The 23767-nt window shown below is 42.1% G+C and overlaps 1 protein-coding gene across 2 annotated transcripts in view; it reads right to left on the minus strand.

Moving 5' to 3' along the window:
• The window catches only part of GOLGB1 (golgin B1), a 40338-nt gene that overhangs the window by 3702 nt on the left and 12869 nt on the right, over positions 1–23767 (minus strand). The window contains exons 9-22 of one of the 2 annotated variants that reach the window (XM_066318971.1): positions 21776–22187; positions 21024–21115; positions 20624–20720; positions 17616–17689; positions 15884–15971; positions 15051–15118; positions 9220–14171; positions 6467–8417; positions 4843–5021; positions 3504–3669; positions 2272–2403; positions 1025–1183; positions 795–892; positions 24–158 (exon numbers count right to left, since the gene is read on the minus strand). In XM_066318971.1, the coding sequence (XP_066175068.1) occupies positions 24–158; positions 795–892; positions 1025–1183; positions 2272–2403; positions 3504–3669; positions 4843–5021; positions 6467–8417; positions 9220–14171; positions 15051–15118; positions 15884–15971; positions 17616–17689; positions 20624–20720; positions 21024–21115; positions 21776–22187 (8603 nt within the window). Of the gene's footprint in view, positions 1–23; positions 159–794; positions 893–1024; positions 1184–2271; positions 2404–3503; positions 3670–4842; positions 5022–6466; positions 8418–9219; positions 14172–15050; positions 15119–15883; positions 15972–17615; positions 17690–20623; positions 20721–21023; positions 21116–21775; positions 22188–23767 lie in introns of those variants that run through there. The other variant, XM_066318972.1, reaches the window with a different exon arrangement.

Raw genomic sequence — 23767 nt, forward strand, 5'->3', positions numbered from 1 at the left:
ATTTGTTTGCTCAGGCGCCTCACCTCCTGATCTGATCCTGTGCTGCAAAAAGTGCCTCCTCTGCAGCAAGACGACGGTCCCGTTCTTCCTCCAGCTGCTCCTCTAAATACTTCATATCCTGCTTTGTGCTGCTATGTAAATGTTCTGTTTCGGACAATCTGTCAGTAAATAACAAAGCATATGCCAAAAAAGGCCTAATTCATGGACTACTGTGATTCTATTGTATTCACTGATGCAGTGTGTAAACGGACTCAAATTACCTCCCAGCTCACAGAGAAGACTTAGTCATCTTTACTATATTTAAACTATTTGGAAAACATGAGAGAAGATAAATCTCTTGAAACTTCTGTTTCACATCATGAAGGAGTTCCTTGGCTTCGTCAACATGGCTCCACTTTCTAAAAATTATTTTGAAAGGGTTTGGCGAATTATGGTCTTAGTTTCAGGTTACAAGGAATCCTGCACTACATCTCAATTCCAGACACACTCTCAGGCTACAACCTTGAGACCAGGACCATTGATAACTTCAGCAGCTACTGAGGATGCGGCCCACCAGATCCAAGATACTGGTTTGGCTGGTATTGCTGCTGCATGTTGTCCTTGGGTTTTTTTTTCAATGTCTAATTCAAAGAGGTAATGACAGCTACCAAGTGCATATGACAGTTCCTCCAAGTCCACAAGATCCTAGTGCAGGATTGAGTTTTTCCAACACACTGGTATAGAGTAAAAGCAACAGGCTCATCACTAGCCTCAAGGCCTCCATCAGGACCCCTATTTTCTCAGACTTTCTTTACCTCAGCTGTAGCTCCTGCAGTTCAGGTGTGTAAGTGCCTCTCTGTGGCTCATTCTTTTCTTGTGGGGCTCCTGGAGCAGCGTCTGTGGCAAACAGCTCCTGAAAGAACACAGGAATGTCCTGCAGACTGCACAGAATGAAGAGGACACACAGCCACTACAATGCTGGACCGTTCACAGAGCCACTTGAAATGAGCTTTTCCCTGCTGTGCATCAAGCCCAGGTCCCTTACCATGCTCTTGTCTGCAGCCTGCATCTCCTGGAGCTGCCTCTCGAGCACTAGGCAGCGGTTCAGGACCTCACTGTAGTGCTGATGGCTCTCACAGATGCTCCGACTGCTCCCATGGAGCTGGAGGGAGAGGGCATTTTTCTCCTCAAAGACCTGTGATAGCTGAGAAGAGAACACAACTGGCAAGTAAAGTAAATGATTTTATGAAAACAAAATTGTTCTCTAACTGAGGTTAAGAATTCTCTTGAGAGCATATAACTGCCATGTTGCCCATTACTAACACCCAAAGACCAGTGACAATCTCCAAGAGTGGCTTGTGGCAAAGGTTTCTGGAACAGCAGTCTCAAAACATCAAGGAGATGTACAGAATACTACATATCCAGAACAAGGTTTATAAAGTGCTGGTATTGACCTAAACCCTTCAGAAATACCATCAGTAAATTATGATTTTATAGTCTCACTTTCTCCTTGAACACAATTCTCTTTCTGAAGATGGATAAATTCTGGGTCTTCCACTTCAGTGTGGGAATTGACTGATTGTGATTCTGCACTGAAATGCAGGAAGTGTTTCAAGCTGTCAGGTGAAGATGACAAGCTTGCCTTCCCAAGGAGGGACTTCCTTCAGCAGAACAGAAGGCAGGAGGGTAGAAAGTGCTCCCAACAATAGACATGGAACCTGTAAACAACTTTCTTCATATGGTCTCACTGTCTGGTCTTCATCTCCCCCCCATCCAACTTCTTTCCCCCAATGTCCTCTCCATCTATCCTCTCTTTCCCCCTCTTTCCTTCTCTTACCTCTTTCTTTCCTCCTCTGCCCTCCTCCCTCCTCCTTTCTCCCTTTGGTCTCCCTGGGAGAAAGGGCACTAAATTGCAGTGGCAGAAAAGCTGCTGATTCAGACCCTGTCACTGAGCGTGCTGGGTAGGATCCACACGGGGCCTGGATATCCTTCTGGCCATACAGAACAGCTGTCCCACTCGTGGCTTCTCTCTCCAGTGCTCTGGCTGACCCCAGTTGCTCATGAGGAAGAGCAGTGTGGGACATGGAGGATGGGCTCTGATGCTGTGCAAGCCCTGTCCAGCAACAGTGAATCTATCGCTGTGATTTTTTGAGATGTATTTCTGATTTTGTGCTACTTCACTGAATGCCTGCAAGGACAGATTCATTCCTGCTTCCTAAGCCCTGTTCCAGCCTAACGCTCCCCAAATTCCCCATCCCTGACTGCAAGCAAATATAAGGCATGGATCAGTACCTTGCTGTTTAACTGCTGAATTCTGAGCTCTTTCTGGTGCAGTTCTTTCAGACTGTCACTTAGCTGGGCCTGGAGGTGTTTCATCTCTGTTTCTAGACTTGAAAAGTCCCCTTTCAGGACCTCTGGGGAAATCTGCCAAGGAAAGAACAATGAAAAATATACTGCACATGTAACAACTCTCTTGTGTTAGTCCTCTCTTTTCAGTATTCCAAGGTCAAACCAAATGGTGTTATTCCTAGACCTGGAACTTGATCTGCTCAGGCAAAAGAGCAAATGGGGAATAAACAGAAATATCCTAAAAGCCATCTTAAAATACAAACAGTTAGGGAAGATCACCAAACTTGCACATATGATGGGTCCTGCTCAAAAGTTGTCTTAAAGCTTTGTTTACAATACAGGAAGGAAAAAAGGCACATGAATGAAAAAAGAAAAAACGAACAGAAACCTAAAGCAATGTCCACACTGCTCTAACCAACAAAACCCAGAAGGCCAGCACTGAAGAATCCTCCTGGAAAGCATCACATGAACATTGTTCAAGCTTTTTCCTTGCATATGTGCATGGGTGTATCAAAGGGATAAGGGAGATTTGCTACCCCCTTCACTGACATAAACCACTGGAACATTGCAGGCATGGGTGGGAGAGTTCTCTCTTGGCTCTGATGCACTGCACTGTGCATGCAGCCTTCCCTAGACAAGCAATACCAAGCATATTCCACTCCATTTTTAGGACTGTATACAAGGAGAATAAGAGAGAAGGTGCAGTGTTCAAGCCTCAGCCTCTCTGGGCTTGAACCAGGATTGTAGATCTCTGTTACAGTAAAAAACAGCAAGAAAACTGCAGAAGAAAACTTAAAAATTAAGCTGTGACATTGAAATGAGAACTAGGACAGGAAATCCTAGATTCAAAGATAGTGCAAGAGGGCAACTCTACAACAGCCAGAATACACACCTGAGAAGTTCTATGCTGCTCCCAAGGACACAAGGTGCCTAGGAAGCTGTCTCTTTTACCCTCTTTCTTGAAACATTGGAAACCAGGAACTTAGGGAAGAGCACTTAAGGGTATGCCATGATTTCTACAACTTTCAGCGATGCAAGTTAGACTGCTGGTATTACCTTTGGAGGCCTCGCAACCACATCCAATACTGCAGTTTGTAGGAGCTGGATACAGGTGACACATGCTCTTCTGCGTGAGTTTCAAGCTTCACATAAAGAAGCTGTATCTTTCCACCCACCTTGCTTTGGTGCTGTTCCTCTATGGTTTGAGACTTGCTGAAGGGCAGCCTCATTTCCTGTGTGATCCTTTGTAAATGGCTCAGCTGCTTGTCCTTCTCTGCTATGGCCATCAGGTACTGCTCCTTCATGCTGCTGCTCTGCTTTTCCCAGGTGGTCCTCTCCTGTCTGCTCAGCATAAAACAAGGGAAATAACAAGGAAGTTATTTATGATAATATATCATTTATGATGTCCAAATATCCAGCTAAGAATGAGCCAAGGGTGATTCAATCATCACCTCTTGCTAGACATGAAGTTTTATAACCAAGCCAAGCTAAGATAACCCACTTAAGTACAGGAACCTTAAAGCTCCTTAAGGAAGTTTTCTGTATTTGGTTGAACTCTTCGGATTGTTCCATGCTGTCCTAGGGCGACTTTTTCATGCTTTTTGTGTTCCTGGACATTGTTTTCATCTCACTGTACAGAGTTTTGTCAAGGAAGTCACTGGCAATGCCACTTGTCCCCATAATAATTTCTCTGCATGATCATATGTGCACCAGACCCAGTACTGATCCCACACACCAACCTGAAGCCATCACTTCATGTACAGTGTAAAAGCTACACGGGAAATAAACTTCCTGCTTCTTTGTCAAGATAAATCAAATTTGTAAGATGCTTCAAACTTTACGAGATCAGAAGTGTTAATTTGAGGGTCAGATTGATGGCAGGGGGAAGGGAGAGAACTACAAGTTTTTATATCACTCTGGACAAAGACATGCCATAGACATTTCCACAAAGAAAATCCCATCCTTTTCATTCCAGCCTCAGGCATTCTTATATGGATCTCTGAACTATCTGAAAGTATTTCACCCTTTTTTCAGAACAGAGCATATTTGTCTGACTATTTTTACTCCAGTTGGAGAAGACAATTTTACTAGACTTGAATTAGAGAGTTAAAAAAAACAAACATAGAAGACATGGAGCAAGTGAAATAAAAAGATTAGACAGCCATACAAAATTAGTATGTTCTAAACTATGATCATATACATAAGCTCCAACACAAGAAACAGTTTCCTCTCCAACAGATGATACTGACCACTGTATGAAGCTAATAAAAACTAAAAGATCATTGGTCTATTTCACACAGGCACTGACCTCCAAGCTGCCGGGCTGTAATTCTGAGGCAGTAGCTGAATGAGAGAAACACGTGCTCTCTCCTGGCCAAGGCAGAGCACCTCAGTGTCACCTGGCACAGCCCAGGCTGAGGTTCTCAGCATTCCCTCCACCTCTGCCCACAACGGCTCTTTGAGAGAAACACATTTGCAACCTTGCCTAGGCAGGGAGCAAGACAGACAGTTCACCTGAGCTGCTGGAGCTCCTGCTGGTATGCAGCTCCTTCTTGCTTCAGTTGCTCTTGCAGACGGAGCTGTTTGTCTGCCTCTTGCTCCCACTGCTGCAGTTGTGCCTTTAAGCGAGAATTCTCAGCGGCTTCCACCCCGACCAGGATGTATTGCTGCTGCAGATTCTCCAGTTCTCTTACCTGGAGTTAAAGAGAAACATCAGTGTGTGACAGCTGAGCAAGCATCAGGTTTATTACTTAGAACTGTTTAAGAGCATTTCTCCCTGTAGCATCTGGAGGGAAAAAAGATGACATTCAGATGACAGAGGAACTAGAAGCGAAATCATCAAATATAGCAGTGTACTAAAATCTGCTCAGTAAAAAAACCCTCAGATAATTCTATTGTTAATGAGGGCAGTGAGTTTAGAGCTCTCCCATGAAGATGTGACATACATTTGCAAAAAGACTCTAGGCTACAATATTAATTATCTTATTCAGAAGAAAATGATGAAAATGAAGTGACACAGAAGAAGCTGGTTAAGTCTAACCCCTGAATCTGGCATTTACTGTAAACCAGGAAACTGATCAATAAAATCCTTTTGGCACTCCAATTCCAGTCAGGTTGTAATTAGAAATAAGTTGTGGTTACACATGCATCACTGCAATTATTTTTGAAGACAAGAAGACATGGTTGACTCTGGAGATGGGACAGTGCTTAGTGAGAGGCAGTGGGACATAACAAACTCTGTCTTGTGACCAGTAAGGAGAACTTTGGAACTTGCTGGGCTGCATTGTGCCAGAGACTATACAAACACAGATACATCCAGTTTGCAGGCAAGGATGTCAAAAGGAATCTGCAATGTCTTGTACCTGCCTTGAAAATCAGCTGCCAAGAAGAAGAGGAAACTTAAGCCTTTGTTCTAGTCTCTTATAGAAATCTAAGGCAAATCAAATGAGCTGACACAGATGTTAAATAAGCAGGTTAACAAGGACCTTATTTCTATGATTTCATATTTTAAACCAAGCCAGAGAATCCATTTGAGAAGTTAACAAGGAAATCACAGCCTCCATGCCAGAGAAAATAATATAAATGGCCCATACCAGATCCATGGGGTCTGATGGAGCATGCTCACAAATGCTAAAGTCACTGGGAGGCAACTCTATTACCTTTGAAAGGTCATGGTGACCCAAGAGGTTCGTGAAGACTAGAAGAATGCAAATGTCATCCCTACTTACAAGAAGGGCAGGAAAGAACTGTGAACCTACAGTCTGGTCAGCCTCATCTCCATCCCTGGGAAAGTGAGGGAGCAAGAATTCTGGAAACCGTTTCCAGATACATGAAAAAACAGGTTGACCAGAGGAGCTGTGGAATATTTATCAATGGAGATATTCAAAATCCAACAGGACATTGTATGGAGCAACGTATTCCAGCCAACCTTGTTTGTGCAGGGGGGTTGGACTAGAAGATCTCCAGAAGATCTCCAGAAGACTCTTTGAATCTCAACTATTCTGTGATTTTGTGAAGACAATGATCTATGCATCATATTGCAATTATCAGATCTAACTGTGCTGAATTTTAAGACTTGAAGATCCAAACCTCCCTGTGGTGCTTTAAGTAAGAGCAGGAAGAGAGAACATGGACTTACTACTCTGTCTCTGTCACTCTGCAAGGAGGCCAGTGCCTTCTTCAGACTCTGCACTTCTGAAGAAGTGGTGGAAGTGCTCCCTTCTGCTTGTTGTTTCACTTCTTCAACCTTACGTTTTTTGTCCAATTCATTCAGCAGATGGTCTCGGTCATTCTGCAGGCTTGCCATAGCCTTGGAGAAAGATTTGACTTGGTTGGAAGAGGCTTCCAATTCCAAAGACAAGCGGAGAAGCTCATCATCTTTGGCTCTGAGCTGCTGATTAAGTTTCTCAATCTGGGCCAAGAGACCTCTTTCATCAATAGCCTTCTGCAGTTCTGTCAACTCAGACCTCAGCATATCTCGGTCCCTGGTAGTGGAATGTTGCTCCTCTTGTAGCTGAGCCATCTGTTTCTGAAGATTCTGCACTAGACTCTTTTGTTCCTCTAAGTCTGCAGAGTGTTTCTGTTTCAAAACATGAAGCTCTTCATTGGCCTGGTCTCGGCTATCCTGAAGAGAGCTCATAGACCTCCCAAAAGACTGAATTTGAGCTCTGAGATCTTTGTTTTCATCTGTGACTGCAAGCAATTTCTGTTCCATTTCCATCAAGTCCCGTGCCAACTCTGCTACTCTCTCTTCTGCTGTCTCGGTTTCATTCCTCATTATCCCTGCATCATGATGCAGGTGCTTCAATTCCTTCCGAAGCCTGTCCTCAGCCTCTCCCACTCTCTTGGCTGCATCCTTTTGAACACATTCTAGCTCCCCCTCAAGTTCTGTTATTCTTTTCTGGGAGAGGGAAAGCTCATGACTCAGTTCTTGTACCTCTTTCTCTCGAGCCTTCAGTTCTGCTTGACACTCCACAATGGGACTCCCTTCATGTAATGCTGCCATCTCACTCTGCACCCGGGACAGAGAGGACAGAAGAGTTTCAATCTCTTGCGACATACTGACTTTATCCTCTCTTAAGGCTTCCATGTGCTTCCTGAGATCATCCTGAGTACGCTCAGACTCTTTCAGCTGTGTTTCTATGGTTGCCTTCTCATTTTCCAGAGTTTGGATCCGCTGAAGCTGTATTTTGAGAAGTTGCTTCTGTTGAGAGTCCTTTATTGAAATCACTTGGTTAAGGTCTTCTCTGTACCGCACCAACTCTGCATTCAGCTTGGCATTCTCAGAGTTGAGGTCATCCATCTGGCTATGGAAACTTCTCATTTCTTCCTTGAGCTTGTTGTTTTCAGCAGCAGCCTCCTGAATTAGCTGGTCTTTTTCCAATATCATAACAAGATGGTGTTCCTCAAGCTGCTTGTAGTCCCTCAGTATTCGGTCTCGGTCGTCCTGCAGAGATGACATGGACTTGGTGAAGGAGTCCAGTTGTGCCTTCTGTTGCTTACTTTCTTCTCTGCTTATCTTCATCTTTTCAGTGAGATGATCAAGTTTGTCATAAAATTTGTTCTTCTCATTTTCCAAGGCTTTTCTATCTTCTTCCTCCTTACTCAGCCTACACTCCAACTCTTTCATCTCTTCAGAATGTTGCTGCTGTAATTCAGCTAGAGCAGCCATAACTGCTTCTTCTTTGGCAGACAGCAAACTCATGATCTTTTGATCTTTGGCACTGGTTTCTTCATGCAGCTTATTTGTTAAGTCCTTGGAAGCCTGCAGATCAGCTTCAAGCTGTTCACAGTTGAGTTTAAAATTCTGGATACTGGTCTCTTGTTGCTTGACCACAGCCTCCAGCTCTTCCTTGGCCAGCTCACATTTGGTGAAGGAATTCTGTAAATCAGCAAGCTGTTGTCTCAGGCTGCTGATTTCTGAGTCCAGCTCCTGCTGTTCATTCTGAGACTTGCTGTACAGTTTCTGAGACTCCTCAAGCCGAGTCAAAAGCTCTTTTTTTTCCTCCTGCAACATTTCACATGTTTTTTGATGATGCTGAATCTCCTTCCTGCAGTCAGCTTCCCAGTCTTTCTTGTTGCATTCCAGGCTGAAAACAGAAAAGATAATGTTTGTAAAAAATCCAGAAAGTATCTCAGTATATAAACTCATACTAACACTGGTCTTATACTAATTTAGAAAAGCCACAGAATTTGTTTTACTTAAAGAAAGCATGCTGGAAATATCCCTCAATTTAGAATTCAAAATACCTTTTAAAGTTCTGACTGTACTACTGCCTGAAAGGGGTGGTGCCAGGTGAATATATTATTTTAAAGTTGTTCATGTCAATACTGAAAAAAATGAAGGCACTTAAATACTGAATGTTATCACCTCCTCATTACATTACTTCTCATCCATTGCAACTAACAACAAAAGCAACCTCATACCACCCCATAAGGAAATGGCTGATCTGATACCTTTGATGTCCATTCCATGCTTCAGCATGCAAAAACACAGCATATAAACTTTATAAAACAATTTACTCGTGTAAGAATGCTTTGGTTTTGAATTTTGGAAATACACAGATGTATACACATTTTGATAGGTTTCTATAGCTCCATCATCCCATTAAAATTTATTTTAGGATTAAACTGGAATTATGTATCCCAATGCTCTCTTGACCTCTCAGTGCAAAAACCGCATGCAAAAGAAACTCTTTAATTAATCTGAAATTTGAAAGACTCTGGCTAGTACTCAGATGGTGAGTGCTTGTCACAGAGAACGGATTTAACACAGGTATCCTAATGACATGAAGAAGAATTATTCAAAAGTGATCACCCTGGGTCCTTGTGCAAACAACAATCACAAAGTAACCTCTTCCTGATAAACTTTCCCTAACACAGCTTATTTACCTGGATATATGAGTCTGGAGCTCCTCCACACGCATGGTCATGTCTTTCATCTGGTTCTTTAGCATAACGCAAGCTTCCTCTTTCAAACGTATTTCTTCTTCCTTCTTTTGAATAGTTTCAGTGAATTTCTTCTCCCATGTTTTTGATTCATCTATCACTCTGTCCCTATCATCCTGAAGGGAAGACATGCTCCTGGTGAAGGCTGCAAGCTGGGCTAGTGTTTTGTTTAGACTGCCTTCCAGTTGCTTGGCTTCTTGATCCTTTGTCTTCAAGGAGTCTTGCAGATTACCAACAGTTGTTTCCATATGGTCTTTCTCCCTCTGTAATGTTGCCAGCTTTTCTTCCATGTTTTTGATCTCCTTTGAGTGCTTGTCTTTTTCCTGTTCCAGTCTTCTCTCAAAGTCCTCATCTTTTTTCTTCATTTGAGTTTTAATTTTCTCTTTGTTTGCTTGCAACTCTTCTTTCACTTTGATACTCTCAGCTAGAACCCTTGCTGCCTCACTCTGAGTGTCATCCAACATTACTCTGCAGAGAGCAAGCTCTGCCTGGGCTTTCTTGGTGTCTTCAGCTGCTTTAGCTGAAGTTTCTTTGGCTGCTTCTACCTCTTTCTGAGTCTCATTCTGCAGAAATTCCAGAGCTTTAACAGTTCTTTCTAAACTGCTGGTTTTTTCCTGGCTTTTAATACAGTCTTTCTGTAGCTGCTTAATCTCCTGCTGTTTCTGTTTCAGCAGTTCTTGAAGCTCCTTTATATGTGTGCTGCTTTCTCCTCTCCAATCGTATTTTAGCTTTTCTATAATTTCCTTTTGTTTTTCAGAACTTGCTTTGCTTTTTTCCTTTGCCATCTGACTTTTCTCCTCCTCCAGTTCGTGCATTATTCTCTGCAAACTCTGAAGCTCATGTTTCAGTTGATTGTTTTTGATTTGGAAGTCTGTTGCATCTTGCTGATAGTTTCCAATACTTCCATTAAGTTCTGCCAGTTGATTCATGAGCCTTTCTTCCAAATCATCCTTTTCAGCCTCTAGAGCATCCTTCAGTGCTGTCATTCTCACCAGGTCATCTTTGGCTTTTTGGACCATTTGCTCCATCTTTGCTACTGTAGCCTGCAGATCATTGACTTCATGGACTTTCTCTTCCATTTGGTGCTCTAAAGCCCTTTTCTCATCTGCTAAAGTCTCAACACACCCACGGATGTCACCCAGTTCTTGCTCTGAAACCTTTCTATTATCTTCCAGCTCTGTAATTCGCTTGGTGAGCTCAGCTATTTGCTGTCTGTAGATACCAGGATCCTCATAAGGTCTATCACTTTCAAATGCCTCTTGTTCCAGCTCTGCAGCAGGAGGCTCTGGTCTTAAAGTTTCTTCCACTTGATTTTCAGACCTTTCCATTGGTGATGGTGTGGCAACTGCCTCATTAGTTTCTTCCCCCGCTGTCTGCTGGGCAACATGGCTGTCTACAAGTTCTCTGCTTTCCTTCAGCTTAGATTCTGTTAACTGCAAAAGGCACTTCAAGTCCACGATCTCTTGATTAAGAGACTCCTTTTCAGCCATTACTGTCTCAAGCTGAGTAGAAAGAGACTGGCACTCCCTCCTAGAGCACTCCAGATCTTCTTTCAGGCTAGTGTTTGTAAAGCTCTCTCCAGTTCTGTGTAGCTCTCCATCTGTAAAATGCATCTCTGCTCTAAGCTTCTCATTCTCCTCCTCTAGTTCCAGGATCTTTTGCTGCTTTGATTTTGCAAATTTCCTCATTTTCTCCTTCATTTCATCCATTTCCTGTCCAGCTTCCTGTAGCTGCTTATCTGTTTCCTCTTTTTTTGCTTCAGCCCTTTTTAGCTGAAGGCAAATTTCCTGCTTTTCCTGCCTAACAGTTTCCAACACACGCTGAATTCGCTCAGCCTCATTACTCACATTCTCATATGACTGCAGCAGAGTTTCATACTCTCCCTGAAGCTCCTTGTATTTTGCCTGCCACTCAGAACTCTCAGTGGCTTGAAAGCTCTTCAGTGATTCCACCTCCTTCTCCAGCCTCTCTTTCTCTAGAACAACTCCGTCCAGAGCAAGTGTAAGATTTTTACAGCATCCATCAAGATTCTGATTTTCTCTAAGTAGTTTATCAATTTCTGCAGTAAGTTTTTCTCGCTCTCCAGTGAGGCATGCTAACTTTTCTGTTAAGGTATCTGTTTCTTTAACATGGCCACATATTTGGCTCTCCACATTTGTCAGCTTGACAGAAAGACTGTCAATGGTAGTTTTAGCATTAGCCAGCTCTTCTTTTAGAGATTTGTTCTCCTTTAGTGCCTCTTTTCTAGAGATAAGTGCAGCTTGCAACTTTCTCTGCATTTGATTCTTCTGTTTAGCTGCTTCTGCACTGTCCTCTTGCTTTTCCTGAATTTCAAGCATCTCTGTTTGTAGTTGCTTGCTTTGCTCCTTGTGCATCTGAGCCTGAGCTTCCAACTGACTACAGAGTCTTTTGACTGATTCCTCTTTTTCCAGCAATTGTGCCTGCACATTTCCGAGAGCTTCGCTTTTTTCCTTTAACTGCTGGTTAAGAAATTCCATTTCTTCATCCTTTTGATGTACAAGAATTTTCAAGTCTTCCAGACTGGCCACTCCAGAAATTTTTCCTTGGCTCTCCTCCAATTCTGTCTGAAGACTTGCTCCCTTAGCTTCAGCTTGGTCAGAGGTCCTCTTTAGCCCTTCTATCTCTAGAAACAACTGTGCTATGTGCTGTTGCAAATCAAAGATTAATTCTGATTTGTGAGCAAGTTCCCTTTGCATATGGCTGACATTACATTCCAATTTCTCTTTCTCTGTCTGCAATTCGTCAAGCTGTTTTTTCAACTCTTCCTCAGAAACATCTGCAACTTGTACAAGCTTGTTATTTGTTGCATCTTCTGCTTCCATGCATGAAGAATCCAACTTATCTTGACTCCCAAAACCACCCTCTGCTGATCCTTTCTGTTCTTGAAGTTGTCTGAGCTGAGCCTGGATGCTGTCCTTCTCTTTGCTTTGCTGATCAAATTGTTCTTGCAGGGTGTTGTAATCATCTTTCTGCTGTTTCAGTTGTTCTCTGTGATGCCTGTCTTTTTCTTGAGCCTTTTTTATAGTGTCTTTGCGAGATACCAGAGCTTCTTGAAGCTTTTTTTGAAGTAGTTCTTTTTCTTGTTCAAGAACTGAAATCCTTTCTTTAAGAGCAGACTTTTGTTTTTCTTCCACATTTGTACTTGCTGAACTAGGTTTTTCATTTTCTTCGTCATCTTCTGGGCTTTCATTGGTTTCAGTTACTTTGTCAGGAATTGTCTGATGCTCCATGATTTCATCTTTAATTGAAACAGTGTTTGCCTTACCTTGCAAACTTCGTCTCATTTCCTCAATCACTGCCTGCAGTTGTGCTTCAGTTGTTTCTTTATCCTTCCGGATGCTCTGCAACTCAGATTCCTTTTCAGAAAGCAGCTGAATTAGATAGTCCTCACTGGGCTGGTTTTCAAGACTCATCTCTTTGCTGATTGTGCTTCTCATGTTTTCTTCCCCTGCAGCGGCCTGAGCCACTGAGGTTTCTGATTTTTGTTCTCTACTCAGTTGTTCTAATTCATTCTCCAGTTTGGTTACTTTCTTCTGAAGTTCCTTCCTGTTCACAAGGGCTGCTTGCAGCTTCCGCTTTACTTGTTCGTTTTCTTTTCTCAGAAGTTCAACTTGATTGACTAATTCCTCATTTTCTTTACTCACTGCTTCTGTCTCATTCTGCTGCTCAGATGCCCCACATTTCAGACATGTATCTTTTGCTCCTATGTTCTGTTCTTTTTCTTCCTGGGCTTTTAGTAGCAAACTTGTCTGCTCCTTAAGACTCTTCAGCTCATTTCCTAGAGAAAACTTCTCTTCATTCAGGAGGACCATTTTCTCAGACATGCTGACACTGATCTCTGCCATCTGTTGGTCCTTTTCCAGCAAGGTTTGTTGCAGGCTCTCTATAGACCTGGTGTGCTCAGCAACAAGCTGCTCTAGGCTTGCTGCCTCGTGTCCCTTTAAGGCTAACTTGTGGGAAAGCTCTTCTATCTCTGCTGTATTCTTCCTCAAAAGTTGTCTTAGATCAAGTACTTCACATTCCTTTGTCTCAACCTGGCTTCTCAGATCTTTTAGTTGCATGTCCTGGTCAGAAAGCTGAAGTTGTGCTTCATCCAAGTCCTTTTGCAAAGCTTCAATTTTTATATCCTTGGATTTAAATTCATTTTTAAGGCTCTGGATTTGCTCTTGTAGAAGACTGTTCTGACTGTCTGACAGTCTCTGCTTTTCTGAAAGAGCCAGTTCTTCCTCCAGTTGCTTCACTTGCTCCTTCAGTTCTGTTATGGTAGAAAGTTCTTTTGCCTGACACAAGAGCTGATCTTGTTCTTCAGTCAAAACACAAAATGTATTGTCGGGATCCTCTATTTTTTTTCTGTATTCCTCAGCCATCTGGTTTAGCCTATTTATTTCTGCACATTTTTCTCCTAGTTCTTTTCTAAAGGATTCTTCTGATTTCTGCAGAATTGTTTGCAGTTCTGTAATTTGGTTTTGTAACTTTATCAGTTCTTGAGATTGAGAAGGGCCAGGGCTTCCCTGAGGCTGCTCTTGGAGACTGATTCCATTTTCCTGAAGAAAGCAAATTTGCTGCATTTCTGTTTCTCTCAGTAATGAAACACTCTGTGTATCAGAAGCTGCCTGCTCTTCCCCCTCCAGACACTGTATCTGTGAATTATCTTCCAGCTGGTTAGCTTCTGTTTGGCTGCCTGTAGAAGTTTGGCCACTGGGGCCCTTGAGCTGGCTTTTCAGAAAAGTTATTTCTTCCTGAGCTTCTTTCAGTTCCACCAGCAAAACTGACAGTTCTTTCTGTTTCTCTGCAGCAATATATTCTAGAATTCCGGATGGACAATTTCCCTCAGTAAACTGCTTGCTTTCATTGCTAAAGCCATCTGTTCTTGCCTGAAAGAAAATAGGAGGTATCATTTTTCCTTTGAATCTTGTGAAAGGGCAACTTTTGAAAATATCTGCTTTCCCCATTTTGTATCTTTTGCAGCTTTCTCAAGCTGGCTTCTGCAATAAACAGAAGCCTTGCTAATAATAGGAAGACTCTGTCTTGGCAGTGGGGGGTAGACTAGGTGACCTCCAGAGGTCCCTTCCCACCCCAACTATTCTGTGGATTTTGTGACTTCCCAGGTCACTTCTGTGAATTTCGCTTTCTGAAGTTGCAGCTTGAAAGATTCTGGCTTCAGGATCAGACCATAAGGGCAATTTCCTATTCTCTTTTTTCCCTTTCTCTCTTGATTACAAGATAGTATGGCTCTGATCTGTTTAAGTTCTCCTGTGATTCTTGCAAGCCCTCTAGTGTACTTAATCAGCCACACTTTCGTGGCATCCTATTTATAGCCTTTGAATAAGGAGGTTTTGTCTCCTATTCTATTTGCCTATTTAACAGGGCAAAGAAGCAGGATAGAAGCCCATATTCCAATCTGTGCCCATGAAAGCATTAGACAAGTGAAAGCATTGACAAGGCACCTCAAACAAAGTGCTTGGCTTTTTCCAAATAACTATCTTAAGGTTTCTTCCCATCCCCCAAAACAGATTAATTACAAAAGAAAAGGAGTCACAAATCCTCCCCAGAAAGCTTGGATCAACAGCCTGCCCATAGGTCAACATGCTGCACTGTAAAGGCTGTTCATCAGTTTGGAGGGCAGAAACAATTTCAAGTCACAGGAGGTTAAAAAAAGCCAGCTCTTTGGGGCTTCTAAACTAAATTAAAGTTTTCATATCCGCAAACGCATACAATACTGAGACCAAAAGGGTTTTGGACTAGGTTTGTACCTCAGAGAGCACGAAAGTGTCACCAAAAGGCTTTTGCATTTCAGAATTCACCAGCTCTCCTGACACACCTAGTGAGAAAAGGCACACTTGTCACCACCAGTGTAACAACTTGCAGGTGAAATCAGTAGGTAAGTGAGGGGACAATAAATGGGACCGGAGCTTCTACAGAAGGTGAGAAAAGACAAAAAAAAAAAAAAAAAAAGAAAAAAAAGACAGCACACAAGAAAACAACCCAGAGTTTGAGTCTATGCAGTGCACAGACATCCTGTTGTAGTTTAACCCTAGTCAGCAATTCAGACCCTGCAGCTGCCATACAGCTCTGTACAACTCCCTGTGTTTGCTGCATACTGGCATCACCTGCACATAGCACTTCTGACCCCTGCAGAAGGATGAAGAGCAAAGAGACAAGAGAACCAGGTAATAGACTGGTTTGACTGTTTGGTTTTTTTTTTTTTTTTCATGTGGGATGCAGGGGGGCACTAATTCTGGACACAAAAGAAATTTACTGCCTTGAGAGAAACACATAGTTCTTCATTTTATCTTGATTCTCTTCTGTGCCTTACACATAAGTCTTTGCATCTACAGACACACTCCTTCAATCCATTCTCTCTTTCTAACCTTAGCAACCACTTTTTCTTCTCTTCTGGTATACCCTACCCATCTCACATTAGAATGTTCTCTTCTACCTCATGTAAGTATTTTCTGCCTGCTGTAGATTATCATCTTTAGATTCTGACCTCAGAGCTTTTCTTCCTAATCATTTTAAGGTTTGTCCCTGAAACTTCTCAAATTTCCACAATTTTCTTGTCACGTGCCGTATTCTGTGTCCCCACCTGTAGAAGAAGAGCAGTCTACATAAGAGGCTGGAGCTTCCACAGTCCACAAGTCTTGCAATTTTGCCTCAGCACCAATATTCTTATTCTGTGGGTTGAAGAAAAAACACTGAGCCTTGAGCCAGGATCCTGATACAAAAATTCTTAGCTGTCTACTGCTCTGCCAAGCTCTAAGTAAAACCTATTAGTCCCAAGTTTGGACACAACTCTGAAGCCTAATGAAAACAAATAAACAAATAAATAAATAATGAAAAAGATGGATTGGTTTTGATGTTAAGCAATAGACTAAGACACACCTCAGCAGATTAACATATAAATGGATGCAATGATTTAAATAACTTCCTTCCCATCTTGAGATGATTTCTCTTCCATCTTCACTACTTCAAAGGGACTAACTACAGTGTCATAACCTTTCACTGACCACCCAAGCAGACAAGGTGAGAAGTCACATGTCTGTCAGTCTGTGCCTTGCTGCTCCAGCAGATAAAGAACCTGGAGTCTTCCCAGCAAAGTTACACTGGGCTCTACCACACAAACAAATAACCCCACAAGAACCTTTTAACTGCTAGATGCCTTAACCTGGGTTTAGGTAACTACATTACTTGGCCTAAAGCCATAGGTCAGGTGCAGAAATGGTAGAAATAGCTGTCCAAGTGTGAAAACTTAGATGCAAGCTGTTTAGCTGGACTCCTTTCATAATAAAGACATTGAAATGGACAATTCCAGGGTTGTTTTCATCGACCTATTTTCAACATTCACCTCGTTCCAGGTGAGTCATATGCTAAAGAACCTGTTTTTTCCACTGTCTATAGAGGGGCAGAAGAAAATAGTTCAAATGCTTATATCTGCCCTTGAAAAGACTACGTGTGTGGGTGTGTTTGTATTAACACTGATCTACCAGCTCACAGCTTGACTGCAGGCAGCTGGAAGGCAAGGGTGTGAATCAAGCAGGATGAATGACTCAAAATGTTTTTCCAGTTCCAAATACCAACTTTTACCTTAATACTTCACAGTAACATACAAACCCTCTGATACAGAGGAATGTATTAGATAAAACACAACATTAACCTTCCCCTTGTGGACAGGACAGAACAGCAGAGCAGGCTGGAAAGAGTCAGACCTTGACCTAAGCCAACAATTCGTTCCACAGCAAATCCTCAGTACAGATGCACAGACACTTTCATCTCCCTCCCCATGCTAAGCATAAAGCCAAGCAGCAGGTTCCTAATCCTGCATTCTTCCCAACAACAGCCTAACTGCACTTGCACCTGCAGCTGGACCGTTGGAGTAGCTCAAGGACAGTGACCCACTCAAGGAGCACACAGCTCCCCCCAGCCAGGTGCCCATCAGGGCAGTGAGAGTGGACAGGGCTGGCTTGAAAGGCATCTTATATAATGACCGCTGAGCCTTTGGAATTTTATTTCCAGAGAGCTGTTTCAGATTAGCCCATAGCTCTGCTGAAAAACTAAGTCACAACAGGTAGAAAATAGCACAAATGAGGATTGGGTGGATGAAGAACACAAGATTTCCACAGAGCTGGCAAAGGGAAACACAGTCTGTTACGAATACAGTGCAAGCTGTATTTGGAAGCTATTTCTGTCTTTCATCATTAATCCAGTTAATAATAACCTTCCAAAGAGGATTGATAAAAAAGACCATGACAGCTTAGCTGTTTTAAGGCCAGTCCTTGACCTATTTTAGTTTTAGCTTATTTCAGCTGCTTAATCATTACCTGTTCTGCATCTTCTGCAACCATCACAGCTTCCTGCTGAGACTCCTCGAGAACAAGTTGCGAATGTGGTATTTCTGAAACATTCAAACACGAAAAATTTCTTTGAAACTTCAGTCTTTGCTTTAGACAGCAACAGGATATTCTTCCAGGAGCTTTCCAGAAAGGACACGTGGCTGTTAATAACACTTATGTAGTGGAGATACGTAACATGGTCATGGGATAATATGGGTTTAGTTTCTTTTTTAGAGGCAACTACACAACCAACATGTTGTTTTAAGCAGTTTTTAGAAAAGAACAGTCATTGTCATACAGACATGAGGAAAGACATGTAATAGAGATTCAAGTTTTAAGAAACATCTTTATGAAGGAGAGCAAAGAAAGAACTATTGTAGCAAAATGTTTCAAATTTCATTTGGAAAAATAATAGGAGAAATTCTTGTAAATGTACAAGAAAATACATCTCAGTTCTAATTAATGTATTAAGTGATGCCTCAGCTTTTTAGTATAGGAGCCAGTGAAGCAACGAATACTGTGTCTTCCCCAGAAATACCAACTTAGAGGCATAAAAAAATCAGGCCCCATTTTTGGGAACACGTTAACTAGCAATGATGGTATAAAAAATATGTTAATATATATGCAAAATAAAACTCAGGACCAAGTTAAACCATTCTCTGAGGGGCACAAATTTCTGTACTTTTCACTTCTGAGCATGCAGAGAGGACACATATACCATCAATGTACTGTACAAGGTTTTTTTTTCTGTACTCCTTTAAACACTTTTCTACATACAATTGATTATACAAAACCGTATTTGCCGAGTATTATGAATATTGAGGAAGCTCAAATGAATGTTTTGCGAATTCTAACAATTGGAAAGCATTCTGTGTTTTCTGTGATAATGAGTTTCCTTTATTGATTCATACTATACTGTAGTCTTTCCACCAACTGAACTATGGAAAGCTTCATTCAATGTTCCCTCATGGAGCAGGAATAGAGACCTTCAATCATTCGAAGAGCTGCCTGAATAAGTTTAAAGCATCCATATAGATATAAAGCGAGTTACAGATATTCTGGTCTAATGCACTGCTAAACCCATGAAAATGAAGACTGTATAAGGATTTCAAGAATCTTTGTATTTCAAACAACAACAGCTTGAAATTTGAAGGTATTTGTTGAGGTCTGCTTGAGAAGCATCAGAAATTGCAAAATATAAGATAACTATAAATCCTTATTTCATTCTATCCAAGTTAGCAATGGATTACAGTGGGCAGTTTTAGGTATCCCACTTTAATTAAGACTGACAAATTCACAGCACAAAAAGGAGTAACAAAGTATTTAGGACCTATATAGCAGACTTGAAAGATGATGATTTTTTTATGTTTATTTTAATATTTCGGCAGTTTTAAAAAAGAAATTACATCTCCCAGTGTTTAAGATCCAAAAAAACCTCAGTAATCAAGTGTTCAACATTTCCACTGAACGGAACTACAACAACAACAACAGCCAAAGCTTTTTTTGAAGTAAACATGCAGCTAAACATCATTGGGAAAGATGTTTTAAGTAACATGACAGTGAAGCTCTGAGTCACTGCATTTTTTCAGGTGGAATTCCTTTCAGTAGAGGGAGGAGCTGCTTTTTTAGAAACCTGACTGAAGTTTTCCAGTGCATTTTGGATGTACACAATTGTAGCTTGGGGCATGATATCAGATTGAAAGCTGGACTTCTTAAGGCCTTTGATACAGTCTCTCCAACATCCCTGCTACAAAATTGCTGAGATATGGGTTTGACAGGTGGACTGCCAGGTGGGGCAAGGAACTGGCTGCATGGCTGTGTACAAAGTCAGTGGCTCAACATCCAAGTGGGAAGCAGGTCCTGCAGAAGTCCATACTGGCACCGGGACTATTTAGTGTCCCAGCTGCTGACAGACAGCTGGGTGGAGTGCACCCATAGTGACACCTGGCTGAGCAGCTGATTTTGCTGGGGGGATGGAATGCCATCCAGAGGGACCCGGGCAAGCTTGAGGAATGCAGCCATGCAGCTCTTGTGCAGAGCAAGGTTTAGTATAACCAAGTGCAAGGCTCAACACCTGGGCTGGGGCAATCCTCAGTACCAGCACAGACTGCAGGGTGAATGGACTGAAAATAGGCTATAGAGGAAGACTTTGGGATTCTGGTAAACTCAAAATTGGACAGGAGTTGGCTGTTTGTGCCTGCAGCCCAGAAAGCCAATGATACCCTGGGCTGCACCAAAAGAGCTGTGGGCAGCAGGCCGAGAGAGACAATTCTCACCCTCTTCTCTGCTTTTGTGGGACCCCCCTCAGAGCACTGTGTCCAGTTCTGGGGATTCCCTGTACAAGACAGATGTGCATCTGATGGAGTTAGTCCAGAAGAAACCACAAAAATGATCAGAAGGCCGGAATATACCTCCCATGAAGAAAGGCTGAGACCTGTGGTTGTCAAGGCTTCAGAGAGGCCTAACTGCAACCTTTCAAGAGGGCTGCTTCTCTCTGGATTGCAGAGAGGTGATGTTCTAGGTGATTGCAAAGGTGATGTTCTAGGACTGTAGGAATCTGGTTTATTGGTGATTATACCCCAGGATTCTTATGAAGAGGTTCTATCTTTGAATGACAGGAAGGAAAACAAATCTATTTCGTAAAAATCAAGATAGCCTACTATCATAGTGCACCAGACCCTAAAGTAAACATGTGAGAGAATCCATGGTTTTATAGTGTAATTCTGGTAGAGCTGTGATACTGCTGCTACCAATCTACATGACCAGACACTGAAAACCAATGTAATTGTCTGGGTTTTTTTATATGTGGCATATATATGAGTCCCTTAGTGTCTCAGCAAAAGCTATCAAAAATACTTCCTCCAGAAGTACCACCTATCAGCATTTTGTACTGGGGAAAGCTAGCACTTCAGCTACATCTTATTTTGAAGAAACTAGTTTTATAATGATTTTTAAGTATGTTAAGAATATTAAAATAGGTAAGGTAATCATACGACCTTCTGTCTTCTGTCTTTCCAAGTTCTCTGTGGGTAGGAGTGAAGTCTCATTCTGGTCTTCCTGATCTATTGTTTTTTCTGGTGAAGTTGATTCATCCTGTTTAAACAGGATGGAAGGGAGAAAGATAAATTTTAATATCATTTATAAATACATATTAGTCTTTGATAATTTGGTTGATTTTTTAAAAAAAATCAATTGGCAACTTTTAAATTACTCCAATTGACTTCTACTTCTTCCCAGGCTTCTGTAGTCATAACATGCTTGCCCATCAGCTGAGAGAACTAATAAAAGTCTTTCTCAAGCAATGCATGATAAAAAATGGAATTCTAGACATTTAATTTGGCTTCAGTTCCTAAATATATCAGAAAAACTAACGAGAATCATTTGAAAATATCAAACCTGCTGCTCCAGTTCAGAAAGCTGCACTTGTGGCTGCGATTTCAGTTCATCCTGACGGCAGACAAATTCTTCATATTTCTGTAGAACTTCATCTGACAGAAGGGAAAAAGGGGAGTTAAGGTCTGTTCTTGTCTTTTTTGCCAAACTACGGCCATTTCACACACATGAACAATAGTTTATGAAATCCTTTCTCTCTTAGTCACTGCTTTAGCTTTGTGCCACAAAGAAGCTGGAAGAAAATGAATTTGAAATAAAAGCTTGAGACAAAATCAGTGTCATTATTTCTAACACAAGTCTATGGTGAAAATGGTATCATTGGCTTTTCTTGGTTGTTTTACTTATAATTTCAGCAGAAATTCAGACTGTGAAGAATGTGGTACATCTAAAAAGGACTTACACAAGCTGACGGAAAAAAATCCAACAAGTCAATAAAATCAACTAAAAAAATACATCCAGCTCAAGAAATCTATAAGCCCCAAAAGACAAGAGGCTGGGACAGTACACAAGCAAAGCACCATATATGCCGCCCCACACTTCTGCTCCTCTTGCAGTTGCCAAAGATAGAACAGTGGGAACGAACTAGACCTCCTTAGTTTGAGACAGCACCACCATTCCTATCCCCCTGTGCAACTAGGAATTCTTCCATCAAGCCATTCTTATAAGCTGTTATAAAAACAAAGTCAAAGAGAAGGCAACCCAGTGATACTCAGGCTCCTGAGAACCTGCTCCACACAACTGCCATGCTTGCTCACCCAGTGGTCCGTGTGCTGCAGCTCCATGTTCCACAGATGGCACCAAGAGCTGGCCAATGTCCTGTCTCAGCTGGTCCTTGTCAGCTCCAAGGACAGCACGGCCAAACCGCAGCTCTTGTTCGGCCACTGTAAGACAACTGAGCAGCCGGTTTTTCTCTTCCACCTCCAGCCCATGTTCCTGTTGCAGGTCTTTATACTTCACTTCTAGTTCAGCTTGTGCTCTTCTTGCCTCCTGCAGCTGTTCTGAGAGATGCTGCACCTCCTCCTGCAAGCGATGGGAAGACAGCTTCCTCTCAGCTAGTTCCAGCTCCATCTTCTCCCTGAGATCCTGAGACGCTTGTCTCTCTGCATCTAGCACATCCCTCATGGAGTTTAGTTCCACTTCCATCTTCTGGCACTGATCTAGGAGTGTCTGTAAAATGATACAGAAATTAATTTCTCTCTCAACCAGTTAAATACCTTGACAAAGCAAATTATATTGAATTAATTATATTTTAAGGTTTTAAGGTTTTCATTAATCCTTATTTTAAAATACCTGAGTAGCAGAAGGGAGGAAACAAACACGTTAGAAATTTCAATTTGTTAGAAAGAAATTGCCCCAGTATTTGGAAAATGCAAGGAAGCAATGCTGGGAGAAATAACTCCTTATAGTTATGGTAAAGAAAAGGTAAGTCTTGATTTGGAGGAGGGGAATTTAGAAGAAAGATGCAATGCAACAGTAGCCAGGAATTCTCTTTTAGAAGAAAGCAAACTTCCCAAAAACGGGAGGAAGGGCTACAACAAATGAGGGGGAACTCAACAGTTACAGAGTAGAATTTAAAGAAAACAGAACGAAAGTGTGTATGTGAAAGGGGAATGCTGAAATATGAATCTGGAGATAACAGAGGGCTCCACACAGTACCTATTGCTTTAAGAAAGATCTCAGAAGGCTCTGGTCTACCAGAGATTTAAGGTGACCAAGAGACAGAAACAGACCTTAGACTTGCCCAAACTCCTGTTGTCAAACTTCCTCCTCCTGCAGCTGTGGATGGCCAGCATAGCCAATTTCAGGAGGAATCTGATGAGGAGCTCCTTTTACTTTATGGGTAGGCTTCAGCCACATGGCCTCAAGTTTGTACCTACACCATGTCTCCTTCAAACCACAGAATGTATGAGGGAAGTCAAAGACACCGAGGAAAAGCCAAGGGAGCCCAACAACCATGTCATGAAGATGCCTATGCCACCATCTCATGATACACCCTGCTGAGCAATGCAGTCAGCAGTGAGTACATGTCAGCTCACTGAAGCTCTTTACCTCTTCACAGTAGTAAGAGGACCCACCATTGTGCCTGGCTAGGACACAGAGCAAAGAAAATATGTGGGGCACAAGTGTGTAAAAATTATCCAAGTGAGGTTTGGCATTAGACTAGCTGAAGATCATGCAGCCTATGAATATGAGACTGATTCAGTGTAAGTCTCTTGTAAAGGGATGGAGAATTTTCAGAAGTTCAGATATTGGAAAAATTGACAATACACTCATCCTCTATCTGCAAACCAACCTTTTAAGAGGTTGTGTTCTTAATCTTGTCTCAAGGAGCACATGTCTATATAGTCATATATGCACAGACTTGATCTCATCCTCTTCACACTCCAAACTGATGAAGTGAGACCCAATCCCACTCCACAAGTTGTGTCACCATATAAGCAGGTTCTCAGCAAGACATCCCAAAGAATAGCTGTTTCTGCTCTCATCTGGCCCAGACACTGCAGTCCAGAAACACTGACACTTCAGCAGCACTGTGGTAGGCACTTCTGCATTTTGCAGAGGTTTGTTCATTTGGCTTTGAAAGTACAGTCAGCAATATGGGGATGGATAGATGTAGACCCTGTCCATCTGCCCAAGACCTGGATCACAAGAGCTGGCAGCTGCAGAACTCCACTGTCTGGCAAGCCCTGCTGTAAGCTGTGCAAATAGATCTGCAAGCTCTAACACCTGAGCCAGGGAGGGTGGCC

Source organism: Sylvia atricapilla, chromosome 5 (assembly GCF_009819655.1).
Source record: "Sylvia atricapilla isolate bSylAtr1 chromosome 5, bSylAtr1.pri, whole genome shotgun sequence".
Classification (NCBI taxonomy): Eukaryota; Metazoa; Chordata; class Aves; order Passeriformes; family Sylviidae; genus Sylvia; species Sylvia atricapilla.